At 28.3% G+C, this 16,814-nt stretch overlaps 1 protein-coding gene across 3 annotated transcripts; it reads right to left on the bottom strand.

Annotated features, from left to right (window-relative positions):
- Window positions 1-10,833: 10,833 nt before the first annotated feature.
- Window positions 10,834-15,408, bottom strand: NAC63 (NAC domain-containing protein). 3 transcript variants are annotated; one of them, XM_004512064.4, is made up of 4 exons: window positions 15,287-15,408; window positions 13,890-14,064; window positions 13,407-13,678; window positions 10,834-11,851 (listed from the first exon to the last, which is right to left on the bottom strand). In XM_004512064.4, the coding sequence occupies exons 2-4, from the start codon at window positions 14,053-14,055 to the stop codon at window positions 11,189-11,191; spliced, it is 1,101 nt and encodes a 366-aa protein (XP_004512121.1). In that variant the 5' UTR covers window positions 14,056-14,064; window positions 15,287-15,408; the 3' UTR covers window positions 10,834-11,188. The 3 variants fall into 3 exon arrangements, with proteins under 3 accessions (XP_004512121.1, XP_073220311.1, XP_073220312.1); XM_073364210.1 differs by having other exon boundaries at window positions 15,260-15,374; XM_073364211.1 differs by lacking the exon at window positions 15,287-15,408 and adding an exon at window positions 14,219-14,758.
- Between the last annotated feature and the right edge of the window lie 1,406 nt (window positions 15,409-16,814).

The following is a 16,814-nucleotide window of genomic DNA, read 5'->3' as shown; positions in this document are numbered from 1 at the left end:
TGTACGCTTTCATTGCTTCTAACTCTTCTGAAAAGTCATAATCTGATAAAGATTCTTCATCCTCCAATTCATTCTCAAGGCTTAACTTTCTCCAAAAAACATGAATGCTATCTAAAGGGATAACATTACCAGATATCTGCAACTTTGCCAACTCACAAGCACATGGTAATCCATGAGTTGTTCTGATTGAGCAACCACATATTGTTTTGTCAGTACCTACAATCTTCACTCTCTACAACTGTTTGTCAATTTTTTTAAAACATTACCTTGATACACAATGATGCAGACTTTAAAAGAATGATGAATTATACATTTGCTAAACATCCTTGATGGTTTTCTGAAAAGAAGATTGAATGATACATATTTGATTCTTCAACATCATATTCACAGCATCCCAACTTTTACACAAATCACCAAAACTAGTTTGCAGCATGTTTTTCGATCTCCAATGGACAGACTCAACTCTACAAATAAATTAAATAATACAAATTAAAATAAATCACATAGACTAGTAAATCATATTTTCTAAAACAAACAAATCAAATTTAAAACTACCTGTTAGATGTTGTGTTCCCCAAATGCATCACTCTATTGGTCCAAACATTGACAAACCTTTCTTTGTAAGGTGTTAACCAGAAATCTTTCACATATTCAACAAAAAGAATAATATCGGCACACACTAGCTTAAAATGTTGCAGGTGATGATCATACTCCTCTGCACTAGTCGAATATACAACTTTATACAATCAGTATGCGTCCAAAATATATATCTCAAAACATCAGAATTCTCCCGTCTTCTTGTTCAATACACATAATTTTCTTGTTGTATTAACTTCAACATATGCTGCATTTCTGTGTACGAACCTCTCAATGATGATCAATAAGTACTCCTTGCTTTATATATTTGACTTGGAATTATCAGATTAGCTTTATTTCTCTCTTTCAAAGCATTTAGAAAGAATCTGGGGGCAAGCTTATACTTTATCATGTCATTGATAAATTTCCTCTCTTCTTCATTTAAATGCCCCAACTAAGAATGACCAGTTACAGTATCAAGTAGATAATGATTGTGTGTTCCACAACGAACACTAATTTTCCATCCTTCACTGACACTTAACGATATACATCTGAGAGTAAACGAACAATTTTCCTTATGAGAACAAGTTACTGTTGATTTTGATTTATATATTCCCCCTCTTTCGCATCCCAAAATCAATTTGTCTTTTCTTCCCCTCTTTCCGGTTGCTTTATTTGAACGAATGGTAACAATTAAAATTCTATTTTCTCTTCCAATGGTTTTTTCCCATTCAAACACAGCTTCTCGTGAAGGAAATACCTACAAAATATGTTTCAAATAAAACATCAAATATATAGTTATAATAAAAAAATTTATCCGTGATGGATTATCAGTAATATTAATACCTGATCGGTGATGAATTTATCTGTAAAATCTATTCTATTTCTTGAGGCAGGAACTTTAACTCTAGTCATACCTAATTTCAAAAATAGTAATAAATATAAATAATATATATATATATATATATATATATATACGTATAAACAATAATAAATTTAAAAAAAAAAATTGAAACTTTCGAAACTTTCGAACCTGTGTAACTTCGGAAGTTTCATATTGATGAAAACCTTCGAAAGTTCTGGAAACTTACATTTTGGAACTTTCATCTTCAACAAAACTTCTGAAAGTTTGTGTTTCGGAAGTTTCGAATTTAACGAAACTTTTGAAAGTTTCAGCAAACTAAAGCTTCGAAACTTTCGTCTTCAACCAAAGTTTTGAAAATTTTTGTTTTCTGGAAAAATTGCATTTCGAATCTTTGATTTTTTAACAAAAGTTTCGAAAATATTGTTTCAAACTCACCTCTGATTATTTCGAAAGTTTGAAAAATTTGAATAGTAAAATTTTTTGGGATAACTTTCGAAAGTGGGGATGAGAAAAGAGTGTGGTAAATTTGTTGAGGAATTTTATATAAGATAAAAAATGGTAGATTGGTCAATAAAAAAATATGGGGGGGTGGGAGGTAAAACTTGGGGAGTGCACGGTACATTTCTCTTGAATTAATTGAAGAAAATTTTACCCGCATCCAGTTATATTTTTATTTCCATATTTTAATAAATATGTGTGTTTTAGAAAATAAAAAAAAATTGAAATACAATTGTGTTAACAAAACTTAAAAAAATAGTTTTGAAACACAATTTGAATTTTTTAAAGACATATGTTTTAGAAAATATTTCATATTTAAAAAATTTGAATTTTTTAAAACACATTTTTTATAAACAACTTTTATTAAATTTTTTAAAATTCAAATTAAATTTAGTGAGATAAAAAAAATTATTTATTTTTATAAAAATAAAAATATACAATTAATATAAAATATAGAGTAGGAGTATAAACGTTGATTTATATTCTAAGAATTTTCCAAAATAAATTAGAAAGATTTTTCTCGTGCCCACGTCTTGTTCTCTCATATATAATTTTTATATTAGCTAGTTTTATTGTTAAGCTTATTTTTTGGAGTGCTGTTTTTTTTAGCCTTTTTAGGTTTTTTGACTATTTTCTTTAACAGGACTACTATTATAAAAACACCTATGTTATATTCGTTTTTCTATGATAATTAATGATTTATATTCAGTAAAACAACCTCTATTACCATTCCTATTTTTTTATTTAAAAAAAATCAAATAGCATGGGAATGATACGGTTTTGCGCTTTATCATTTGGGCTTAATTCAACTCTTAAGAGTGATTTTTGGCTAAAGTTTTGTTCTTATTGTAAAAGAATTACTTATATATACATTGACCCCACAACTTATGGAAATAATCATTTGTTTATCAGCGTTCCAATGGCCATGATGATGAACTAAACTAATGGAATTACAGGGACTCTAAGGAATGCTAGAAAAGATTATGCTCCCTCAGCTATATCATCATATCATATATTTAATGCAGGGATTTATTTAGCCACTCAACCCTCCTTACTAAAACCAACTTATCCATTTGTAGACCTTATAATTATTAGGATGAAATTCAATGTTAGTCATTAATTAAAATATTGAATTAACAAATACCATATTGTTAGATTAGACGTGTTAATTACAAAATTATATAAGTTAATTATAATATAATTTATCATCTTAATAATAATAAAAAATTATGATTGAGTGTTCAATGAAGAATTTAACACTAATTGTATATACAAAATATAACATATTTATATATATTAGAGACACCACAATAAAAAAGTCAGAGACTAGTTTTAATATTTTCTTTAATAACTTTTAATATTATGATTTTTTAAATAGTGAGTATCAAATGTCTTTCACAGTCAAGAGTCAGATTTAAATTTTTTTATGATTAAGTGCAATAATTATGAAGATAATTTGATTAAAAGTAAGAAAATTTATCTCTTTAAATTTAATAAATCTCAAAACTGCTGTAACGAACATATAAGAACCTAATTTTTTTTTTATGATTAAGTGCAATAATTATGAAGATAATTTAATTAAAAGTAAGAAAATTTATCTCTTTAAATCTAATAAATCTCAAAACTACTATAACGAACATATAAGAACTGTAAAAGATTCAAACGCCAACAACGACTTTAATATTTCATAGAATTTAGTTAAATGGAATTGATGAGACCTCAATTTTGGTTGCAAAGAGATTAACATTAAGATTTTAAAATTCCTCTTAGTTCTACTATGCAACATAGGCACCTCCTTGTTATTGAAGTCGACATGAAAATTTAACTTGAGAAAAAAGTGTAAAAGGAAAAGCATTTTTAGCACTTCTCAACAACTAAGGCATGTTTGGACTTCTTTATCCTTCCTTACTTATCCTTAGAAACTCATCAAAGCTGCATAGTTGCGTGCCACCATAGGTATCATTGTTGTTTAAAAAGGAACCTTGTTAGAGTCAACCATTGCACTAATTGCATATCCATCCATGTTCATCATCCTTTTTTTCTCACTCAACTTTTGTCTACATTTTCTTAAGTTAACATAGCCAAAACAGAGACACTCTGCTTGGCCCATACATTAAAAAAATACTTTCCGACCAAGATCTAGTTACCATGTGTTTATAACAGGAGTGTAGTATTAATCATAACAAGAAGTTGTGTTATTTTGATCACTTGGTTTTTATTTTTTAAACTTTATTTTCAATGAAGCCATTCAATAGAATTTGGTTGGTCGAAAAGCACAGTCATAAGCCGACTGAAAAGGATGGGTTTTGTGGAAGTGTGGGGTCACTTCTCACCATTGCTTCTCCTTTTTTACTGTCACATGTCACGCTTCACCCATTTTATCCTATTTGCAATATATCAAAAATTCTCACATAGATATAATTTCTTGTTGTTTAGTTAATAGTTTAGTAGTTTATGGTAGTTATTACTTTTATCATGTTAATTTTTATATGGACTCAAATGTATAAAAAAATGTCTCTTGTATTCATATTTTAAAAATAATATTTTTTTTATACTTTTTCTTAAATAACGATTTTTATCTAAAATTATAATTTAAATTACAATTAAAATAGTTTATAAACAATACTCGCACTCTTTAACTAATTGATTGAGATATTTATTATTAAATACTATAATATAAAGTTATATGTATGAAAATCAAAGCAATAATACAATATAAAGTAAGAGGCCTAAAAAAGTTATATTTGTCCACTAAAAAAGTCTTACATTATTTAAGAATTGAAATTAAAATCAGTTTATAAATAGCATCTACACTTTTCAATCTATTAAAACGTCTTTCACAAAAAATATATTTTAATAATTTATGCACAAAATCTCAAGCGGAGAATACCTTAAAAATAACATAATAATGGCAAAATTATAATGTATATTTTATAATTAATCACACATAACAACATAATAATTAAATAACTGTTAGTGTTAACTACTTTTGTACAAAATAATTTGGTTGGTTAAATACTTAAATATAATAACATCATAAACATGCAAGAAAAATTCTGAATTGTCCACGTGTTGATCTGGTAATCATAATATACTGTTAATATTATGTAATCTCATCACTCCAAATTCCACGCAATTTTAATACTTCAATATAATGTAAGTCAAATCGTTTGATTATAATTAAACGTCTAATAAAAGGTAAACACATGGCCAAAATATGCCATTTATATAGCTTAAGCTTCATACAAAGTACCAACATGTCACTAAAATTTTCTTTTACTTTTATCCTTTGTGGAACACTTTTTATTTTTAATTTTTTTATGTATGTCAAGTACAAAATTGCCTATTACTTTATTGAGTAATGAAGGTCCAAATAATTAATTGAAATGACATTTGACAATTGACATACACCTTTGGCTAATTCACCGGGAAGATCATCATAAGTTATCATCGAGTCTAGCAATCATTGCTAAGAAAAATGGTACAAAATTATTGGTGGTAGAAGGTGATGCTGTGGTGGATTGTTGCTATTGGCAAACAGGGCCAATTTTTTTGGGGGCATAATTAGAATGGTTGTGGAAAATTTAAAGGGACTTGATAAAATTAATGATACTGCTGCAAAATTCTACAAAGATGTGTTTTTTTCTTCTTATGTTTAAACTCTTGAGTCGACAAAAAGATGGCATATGATTCTTCAGTGCCAAAAGCTTAGCACACATTGTTCAACACTTTTGGACCCTACTACTTGTTGTTTAAGGACATGTCTTGAAGTTGAACGAACTATCACAAGAGTTGAAAGTGTGACAAACTGAAATTAGACTTTTAAAGTTACTAGTTTTAATTAGTAGTTTGAAAACATCTATACGAAAGTTTATTTTTTCTTATTGGGGAAAAGAAAATTAAAATTAATAACTCTTAGATATAGTTTGAGTGTAAAAAAAACTTTTAGATGTAATTGAATATAGTTAGACATATGTGAAAATTAAATTAAGATAGTTAAAAGTTAGTTATGATTAAATAGAAGGTAGTTATGTTAGTTATTTTAAAGTACTATATAAAAGTTTATTATAATTATTCACACTATCATTTCAAGTTTTATATATATTTTTTAATTATTTTTTTTTTCTCATACTCAACTATGATTTTCAAGATAGTATCAGGGTAATAATTATTCTGCTACATTTTTTCTCAAGATTTTTTTGAAAAAAACTTCATTTGTTCATTTTACTTTTCATTTTTGAATTTTTTAGATTTCCGATTAAATTTCTAGTTGATTCTAGTTTCCTTCTTACTCTTATTCATCATCTTCTTGTTCCTACAAATATTCAAGTTGATTATCATATTTTTGCTAAGGTTAGGTGGAATTGGTTGTTAATGATATTAAATTCTGCAACAAGCTACAATGGACGAAAGTTTGCTACTTGTAATTGGATTGGTCTAAATGTTGGTATATATACTGTTGTGCTAAGCGGTTGGTGTATGTTTTGCCTTAACAAGGTCATCAAAGATGAAGTTATGGATACTAAGTTGGTTTTTATTGAGATGATTTGTTCCAATGAACACATGATATATTTTGTTGAACCATTGGATTCTCTTTTTCAAATGAGATTGTTGCTTATTATTTTGTTATATAATCTCGTGGTAAAGTATTTTCCAATGGTATTTGTTGAAGGTTATCCATACACTCCAAAATTTGATGGTATGTTACATTGTTCTTATGGTAGTTAAGTAATTTATTGTGCGCTCCTACCTATGGTTATCAAAGGCTCATCAATCATATTCATCCATCTTCTCTCAACATATGCTTGCTTTATTTATTTTGTTCACGTGAAAGAAGTAGTGGTTAAATATTTTATCTTAGTGAAACATTTTTAATGTTTTGTATTTCTACTATAAGGTAGTTAGATATTTTTCATTTTCTTTGTTAGTTAAATTTAACATTTCAATACAAAATTTTGAGATTTTTAATTCTATATTAGAGTAAGTGCTATGGAGACATTGAAAACTTTTTAGATAGTCTAAAATAGGCAGAAAACTTGGACGCACCTTAACCGGTACCACTTTATATATCAAATTTTTTGCTCAACCCATGTAATTTCAGCTTGTATTATTTTTCTTGTAATTTTCTTTCATTAGTTACATTATATTTTCAATTTTTTTTTTTGTATTGTATTTTTCTTCTCAAGTTGGAAGTTCGGGAATGTTTAGTGAATATGAATATATGTAGATATGTGTTAGAATTAGATTAAAGTGGTTAGAAGTTAATTATGAGTAGATAGAAGATAGTTATGTTAGTTACTTTGTGGGCACTATAATCATAATTCTTCGCACTATCATATCTATTTATTTATTTTCTTTCTTGAGTTTAACCATGATTCTCAACAATAACGATAACACATTAACATTAATAAACATTTTACAACTCTGTCATGCATTATTTAAACATAATTTTTAAATCTTGATTACTCTATCTAGATTTATCAACTTTAATCACTATTATAGACAAAATATTATTTGTTGTAGAGTCTACAAATTGGATCATGGTTATCAATGCATATATTTACTGTGAGAATTAAGGGGTTGATGGCCAACAAATCTCACTAATTGGTATCGTATTGCTCTTAAGTAGGTCGGATCGTTCTACATATATTTTTCATAAGAAGAGTGTATGACTTAGTGATGTTTAAATGAACGATGAATTTTCTACAATACAACTATGACGAAAATGATACACTCCAATTTTTAATCGGTAGAAAATTGTAGAACACCATAAAATGTACATGGGGTGAGAAACATAAACAAAAAAATTGATTTAATGGTGGGTAACTTATGAATCAACAGAAGAAATAGAAAAAAAAAATTATAATATAATGAGACTAATTAAATGATTTATAATTGATAAACATAACTATTATAATATGTGTTGAATGAAAGGTGCAAAAAGAAAAAAGTCAGGGGAGTAATTTTAGGAGGTGACACTTAAAAAAAAAATTTGAGGCACCACAATTAACATTGTGTAACATACAAAACGTTGTGAACGAAGTAATTTGAGAGGTTGTTTTAATGTATTAGGATGGATAAATATAATGCAACGAATATCAGAATGAACTGAGTATGGGGTCCATAGGATTGCTATTAATTGGGCCATTTGGTCCACCTAGCAGCTAAATTATCAAAATCTGTATGGAAGATAGATCATAGACACTCGAGGAGTATGTTTACTGTGAAATAAAACAGTGTAGCTAGCAAGCTAGCTAAGGTGTGTAATTTATATCTATAAAAGGTATAAATATACTATTATTTTTTAGGGCCATAGCATAGATACAAATATAAGGCTTGCAAATTTTGGAATAAGCTAATTAAAGTGGTGAATTGGACCATTTAACCCACCTAATAGATAGTAGATTTGTATGCTTTTCCAAGCAAAGAATCACTTGCACATGAGCAACCTTATTGCAATAAGAAATAAATAACAAATGTATCCAATGTCACTTTAACTATCAAATGGAGGGATTTGTATCCTATATATATAGTCACATCGAAGACCATTCAATTAAATAGAGAATTAAAAAATAAAGTTCAGATTTTTTTATTTAAAAAAATAATAAAAAAAATCACTTTATTTTTAAATCTTTTGAGAGTTGTTATTTAGTTTTTAAAAGTTGTTATTTCTCTCCTTAATAGTATGCTTGGAGTGTTTTCTTAAACAGTAACCCATAATCCTTTTATATTAGGAGATTTTGTCCTTTTCCATTTGTTGATTGTTCTAGAATATGATGTTTGATTCTTTTTGCATTTTAGTTGAAGTACCTTTGCACTTCTATTTTAATATAGTTAGTTATTTGTTATACTCAAATAAGTAAATATATATATATCGTTGAAGGGTTGTAACTAACTTTGATTAAAGAATACACATGTGTAAAGATGCTACGACTTGAACCAAAGTTAAACGGGAAAAGGGTCTACGACAAAATTAAGATAAAGAAAACAAACTTTTGTAGCTAGAAAGGTAAAAAGAGAAAGAAAAATTGCATGAGATGGTAAGGTTCATGCACCTTAAAGGCAAAGCATGCTTAACATAGCAATGGCGCGGAACACATGCTAGACAATACGGACCCACTAAAACTCCCTATCGTGACCAATCTAATTCATGCACTATATTCTCATTTAGAACTTGGGTTGTGTCAACAAATTTCAGTAATGCTGCAGTAATATTTTATTTTTATTTACAAATGAATATGTTTTTGGCATTCACAAAATCATTTGAGAGTTCAATATTATAATTTTTATTCAAGGATTAAATTAAATACGAAACTTTTGAAAGTACCAAAAATATATTCAACTATTTGAGACATGATTAGATTCACTTTTGAAAAATTAAAAGTGATTTTGAGGATTTAAAAATAATTTGTGTATGTTTGACGGTTATCGATTAAAATTTTGTTATTTTTAAAATGAATTTTGATTTGAAGTTAATATTTGGAGTTTTTATTTTTAAATATAATTTTTATATTTAAATTTATTATTTAAATCAGTTTTAAAATATACATATTAACACAAATTATTTTATTATTATACAACCAAACAAACACTTAATTATATTAGTTTTTCTTTTTTATTTGAATTGAAAAAAAAAAAAGCCTATAAAGGGGATAGCGGAGCAAACTACAAGTGTTTGTGTAATTCGTAGTAATGTCATATCGTGCCATAATAGGATTGCTAAAGGGGCTATAGACATATCTTCTACTGAAAATAAAGTCAATCTATGGGTAAAGTCCGTCAAGATAATCGCCTTATGCTTGAAAATCAAACACAATGAATATTACTATGCAAATACAATGAATATGTGTATGGATATGTAAAAAAATAATTTTATTAATAAGATAAATTCCAACGAGTACTTACAAGTGAAAATATTGTTTGCAAATGGTCTGATATTCATAAACAAATTATTTTTCTTAAGAAAAATCCTATGTGTTAATAACTATTTGTATGGGTAGTGAATTTATGGGTCTAGAGTTGATGTATATGGACCTAAATTTGAACTAAACTATTTTTTTATTTTATATTATTCTTACTATATAAGTATATTACCCTTTGTGTTGCACGAGTTTGATTAGAATATATATATTTTATATAATTGTGAATATAATAATTTTAGTAAAAATAGAATTACATATAATTCAATGAATGAACATGTTTTATAAATATGACAATTAATTATATTTAATATTAACTTATATTAAAAATAAGGATTTGTTTGAGTGAAAACTTGTATGAATTTAGATCGTATATTTGATAATTGGTTAGAGAATAATTAATAAAAAATTTGATTGATCCTTTAATGTTCAATAAATTTATAAATTTATTGATATACCATATCAATAAAAATAGAAAATCGAAAAACACAACTTTTAAAACTTACTTGACATATAAGACCTCAAATATCTTTTATTCATAAAATGACAAGTCAAATCTTCATTCAATCCAAAAACGAACCTTAAATTATAAGTATATAGCTGTATAGGTATCAAATTCTTTTGTATGGTGGACTAGAAATATGCGAGTCATCCACATTTGTTGTATAATTAAGAAGCCAAAGAAGTACAATCTCCCTCTTATTCCAATTTATGTTTTCTTTCTCAAAATCACTTATAGAAAACAATATAAGCAAAATTAAATTTATACATCTCTAATTTATATGCCGCTAAAAAAAAATTCTCTAATTTTATATACACTTTGTCACGTACTTAGAAAACATAATTTTCTACCTAGATTTTCATATTGATTGGTATTATATCCATTTAAGCACGTGTCGTGTAAAAAAATTAACGCAGATCAATTATACAACTATATGTATATAAATACATGCATTGCATGCTTAAGGAGAAGAGTGCATAAGAAGGTTTAGAAAATGAATTGAATTGAATAATACAAGCAGCCAGAGGCTAGGAGATGCATGCACATGCTTTGTGATAACTTAAAATAAATAAAAATTCTGAATATTTAGATTCAAGAGCCATTTATTTGACGCATGCATCTGAATTTGCACTCACACACAAAAGGGGCAGACACACTTCTTAATTCTTCCACAAAACATAGTAATATTTTTACAAAAATATTAATATATAATATGTCTCCTCTCAACATATATTTTTATCCATGAAACATTTATATAGTACTACTACTTACTAGTACAATACAAATAATAAAATATGGTTTATTATTTTCTTCTTCTTAATAATTTCTTCATTTTTCAAATACGCATATCCCAATATCACAGTCTGAGCTTGCATTTAAGAACTTGTTCCCTTCATCCCTACTACCTTGCATTAACATCAATGCCATATCTGAGTTAGGAAGAAGAATATTTGTTCCAAAGCTTGACAACACTCCTTCATCTTCATGACTTAGTTGAGAAGCCACAAACTTATCAAGAGCTCTCCAATCAGTAGTAACTTGATTATTGTTATTATTATTATTATTATTATTATTAGTAGTAGTAATAGTAGTAACATTGTTGTTTGATAATAATAATAACCTCTTTTGATCATCATCATTATTATCATCATTATTCTCTGATACTAGAGACACTATGCTTGGTCTCTTTACTAATGGCAATGAAGGACTCTCAAGCTGAGGAAGCTGTATAAATTGGTCTGCATGCATGCAACTTATCAAGCTGTTGTTGTTGTTGTTATTTTCTGCTTCTATCTCTTGCTTACACATATTGAAACTTTGAGCTAAAAAGCTTTGAGGTTGCCTTGAGATTAGATCAATTGGATCCACCATGGAACTCATTCCACTTGCTTCTTCATAGAAGTAGCTTGTGTCCCATCTTTCAATAGTGTTTTTTGTTTGGCTATTGGTTGCTCTTTTCTTAAATGCTCTACACACAACCCATCCTTCCTCCTGCACAAAGCATATATAGTTTCATTAAGTTTGAAACTTCAAATGACACTTTCCTTGAGTTGTTATATTATATATTATTTTGAGATTTTTTAGCATTTAGTATCTATGTTGAAATTCACACGAGTCTCATACTAGATTAATAATAAACCTCTTTTTTAAATTGTAAGATCTATTTGAGTTTCAAATATACAAAACTGCAAGGCTTTATATTGTAGTCTGAAACTACAATTGTGGTTGTCATACGAGGCCAACACGATTTTGACTGCATTTTTTCTACATGTTGTAACCTTCTACGAAAGACGTATATTGATATGGATACTGAATACAACACAAATATAAATACAACTACACTAATAATAATTTGAGTAAATTAATTAATTAAAGATAATCAATGTGTCGATGTTGAAAACCAACTTATTTTAAACACTTAATCACATTTTCAATGATGATATATAACACCTACAAAATATTACTATGCAAGAGAGAGAATGTATTAAAAAGAAATTGTATTAATTATACAGTGTGTTGGTGACACTCTCATCTTCTTTTGTTGTTATGTGTGTTAGTTTTGACTGTTTGAGTTTGAGTTGACCAAGACTTGCTATATATTGCAAAAGGAGAATATAACGTAAAAAAGTAAAGTTACTAATGTGTCTATTTTCCCTTTAGCTTTTACATAATTTTCCATCAGTTTGGTGAGAGGCAATAGTAGCTGTAGTAGGTGTAGTCAACTTACAACTAAGAAATTACAATGAGAGGTTTACCTTTGACAATCAAAATGGAAACAAAAGTATGTAACAGAAAAGGAAGGGAATGAAAGATGTTTAATTATTTAGCTGTTGAAAGCAGTGACTTTTGACTTCTTGTTTGGTGAAAGTTATGTTACAAGCTAGAAAGCGTGTACGTGCCTTGTTGAACATTTAGAGTATAGTGGTTTAAGAAAAAAGTGAAAGTGAGAGTATATATAAAAAAGTTTGCACGATTTGCATTAAAAATAAGTAGCAGTGACATCACATGAAGCACTAGAGAGACAGTAATAACTAGAAAAAGTTCAAACTAGCACGGCTACACACACAAAAAATAAAAGGAAAGAGAATGAAAGTCATAAACTACTTTAAAAAACAGGTGAAAGTTAAAAACAGTTCAAATTTATTATGAAAAAAGTTCCATCTCTATTATTCTGTGTATGTTTCATTGATTTGATAAATAATTAGAAATATCAACAAATATGTTTAGTTGTGAGTCATCAAAAGGATGGATCAAATAGGAAGAATATCAACTCGATATCAAATACATTGATTATTTACTAATAACGAGTGAATTTATTCATAGATTAACCGAGTTAAGTTTAACAAAATTGATATCACATTATGATTTTATCAAAATCTACACTTCAGAATTTCTACCAAATCATAGTTTTACTATGATATTTTCATACTATCTATCAGTTGATCCAAAGTATAATTTGTATGATTAAGGAGTGGTCATCTAATATGCACTATAGACACATAATGGAGTAATTAAGAAAGTAATATATGATTAGTTATTTAATTACCTGTGGAGGTCCATTTTCATCAGATTCAAGCCTATACTCATGCATGATCCAATCAGATTTCTGTCCATTAGGTGCTCTTCCTTTGTAGAAAACAAGTGTCTTTCTCATTCCAATTAATTTCATCTTGTCATAAACTGCTTTATCTCTTCCTGTTGCTTTCCAAAACCCAGCCATAGTAGCTCTGTTAGTTCTTGTCCCTGTTGGATACTTTTTATCTTTGTGGCTGAAAAAATACCACTCATTCTGCTCTTCATACCCGATCCTGCATCTCTCTGCACCATACATAATTGTTTTTAGAAAGAAAAAAACAAACTAATACAGATCCTGATTACTTGCTACTATAATTCTAAATTACAGTTGCAGTTGCAGTTACACTGCAAACCTTATATATCAGATCTTCAAAACCCTAATATTTTTGTTGGAAAAAAGTGATGAATGATAGTAGTATAACATGTATAAAAGTATTTGTATTTGTATTTATACCTTGAAGATCCCATGGTTCGATACGATAAAGATCGATCTCTCGGATAACATCAAGGTCAATTTTCTGAGAAGCAACTTTCTTTCTGAGATAATAACCAACAAGTTCTTCATCAGTTGGGTGGAATCGAAACCCTGGTGGGACACATGACTCCATGGACTCCATCATATCAAATTACTGCATAAAATTCACCACCACAATTAATATCACACCACCACCTCACTTGAGTTTCTTCATGATGTTTGAATTATAACAAAACGAGGATGTGATATGAGTGTGAGTGAATATGAATATACTTATATGAGAGAGAGAGAGAGAGAGAAGATAATACTCTTGTGAAGTGAACAACAAAAAAGAATAATATAAGTCCTTTTAAGTAAAAAGGTGACAAGTGTTTTCAGAGATAATGATCAGGTGTTTTGGTGGTGAACAACACTGAGAAAAAATTAATAGGAAAATATGAAATAAAAATAAGCGCGTGTTTATAAACAAAACCCCATGATTTGAGAAAGAATGATTTATGTTTGATGGGTCGGGTCGGGTTAAAAGATAGAGAAATAAAAATGATGAAAGTATGGTTTTGAGGGTGGAGTTGGAGGTTGGCATAGGTCGGTATAGCCCTTGAGTTTGAGGAAGGGGTATAAGAAACGGACAGGTAGAGGGTTTGTGTGGTATAATGATGTTGTCTTGTGTTAGTGAATGGTGGGGATTATGATTCATCAACCAACGGGGTTCCCTATTCCACATTACCATTCATTATTATGTTATATACTAATTAATAATTAATTATATCTCTTAATCACATCTATAAAACAAACAAAAACAACTTTTTAAGGTAACATAAATGTCTTAGTTTTTAAAAGCATGAGTTAAAAACATGCTTACTTTCTGACATATGAAATATAATATAATGTAGAGGAAATGTTAATAAGGAAGGGAGTGACGTAATCATAAAATGGGCACGCGTTTTGTGGAAAGTGAAGGGACAAAAAGAGAGGAAACGTTTTATTGGATGAAAGCATGCTGAAGGATGATAAAAAAGCAAAAAGCAGAGTTAAGGCAGAGTGAGTGAGAGTGTTTGTTTTTCTTATTGCGGAAACTTGGACTCGATCTGACATTGTTGTCTTTTTGTCGAGAATTTTCATGTCACATCTGACCCATTCTCTTAACGAACTTTGAGATAAATGTTCTGTACTTTTCTCTGCTTACTCTAAACCCTATATTTGCGCTCTCTCCAGGTATCTGCAGTTACAGCTTCAGTGCAGGTGCATCATTCTTTATAAATTTGAAAATTGTTTGTGTCTTGTGTGTGAAAGTGTGAATTATATATGAATGAGGCTGGGTTTGAAAGATGCAATGCAAAAGAACGTACATTTGTTAATGAACGATATAAGCTCACCTGGTGAGTGTAGTTTAAAGAAGAGAAGTAGTGCAGTGAATGATGAAGGTATATAGTGTGAGTTGAAGAAAATATGGAGAGAGAGAGAGAGAGAGTTTAGGTTAGGAATGTGTGAAGGGATTTAATTATAAAGAATAAATAAAAAGAAAGGAAGAGAGGAGAGGAGAGGAAGGAAGGACCGCAGATGGAATTGCGCATGGCTTGATGGTTGTCCCCCCAATTGCTGACTGACGTCATTCACACCTTTTTTTCTTTTCTTTTTGTTTCTTTTCCCTTTCAATTCTCTCTCTCTCTCCCTCTCTCCTTTCTAATTCATGTACTACAGAATATTGTGTCTCACTCACATCAAGGATTTAATAATTAACAAAAAACAGAAAACATTTCTATTAACTCATTCATATACATATATATTATATATATATATATATAATTAAAGATAAATAGTGAAAAAATTATAGAGAGTATTCGAGACAACAAAAACATTGTTGAAACTCTTATCAAGCGCTAAAACTTGTAAATTTATTTTCATAAAGTATCATGATTCATGAACAACTTTCTAAAGTATTTTCAACACATCTTAAAAGGTTTATAAACAAAACCTTTTATTCTTTTAATTGCTGCATTTTCCAAGTGAATAAAAATAAACCAAAGTTCAGGATTGAACTCAATTGTTTAAATGAGCCAAAATAAAAAAGTTTTACGTTTTCATATCAAGGGCTTGTAAATCGCTTGATAAAGAGCCTTATGTAATTGGTTCCACTTTTAGAGCATAAAAAATTGTTTAAATTTTTTGAAAGAAAGAGTTACGAAAAGTTAAATATAAATTTTATATATATTTAACATTTAAAATTTTAAAATTAAATTAAAAAAAACATAATATATAATCATATGACATTTCAGTCACACATTATTTATTTTATAATTTATTTAATTTCAAAAAAAAAAAAGTCATTCCCTCCCTAATCCTACTCCCAAACAAATGACCCTGTACGAAAACTTACATTCATTTTTTTACCTGACAAGCACATTCCTCTTTGGGCAGTGAGTTTTCAATCTTTATCGAATAATAATAATAATAATAACACCCTACGTTGGCGCAAAAGAAGAAAAACACTCAAAACTAATCACCTCTAGTGGCAGAGGCAGAGCCTTCATACGCATTAATATATATTAATTACTTCATATTTAACTCGGATGATGAATTGAGGGACACCCAAACAGATATAAAAAAAAATCTTAAATTTAAATTTGAAAAAACTAACATAATCTATTAAAAATTTCTTGTAAAAAAAAATGTTAATTCCTTCCATACATAAGAATTGGATGATTAAATTATTTTAAACAAAAACATTTGACTCATTAATGAACCTTCTTTGTTTGGTGAAAAGAGTACAAAACTAATTTTTGTTACTCAAGATCGAAAAACCATTTATAATATTCAATATCAGCATTAATATAAAGGAACCTTCTACAATATATTCACAAAGTAAATATTTTTACTTCTAAACTAATAAATTAATAATTATTT

This window comes from Cicer arietinum, chromosome 8 (genome assembly GCF_000331145.2).
Source record: "Cicer arietinum cultivar CDC Frontier isolate Library 1 chromosome 8, Cicar.CDCFrontier_v2.0, whole genome shotgun sequence".
Taxonomy (NCBI): domain Eukaryota; kingdom Viridiplantae; phylum Streptophyta; class Magnoliopsida; order Fabales; family Fabaceae; genus Cicer; species Cicer arietinum.
The sequence above is the reverse complement of the archived record's forward strand: the minus strand, read 5'-3'. Positions and strand labels throughout refer to the sequence as shown.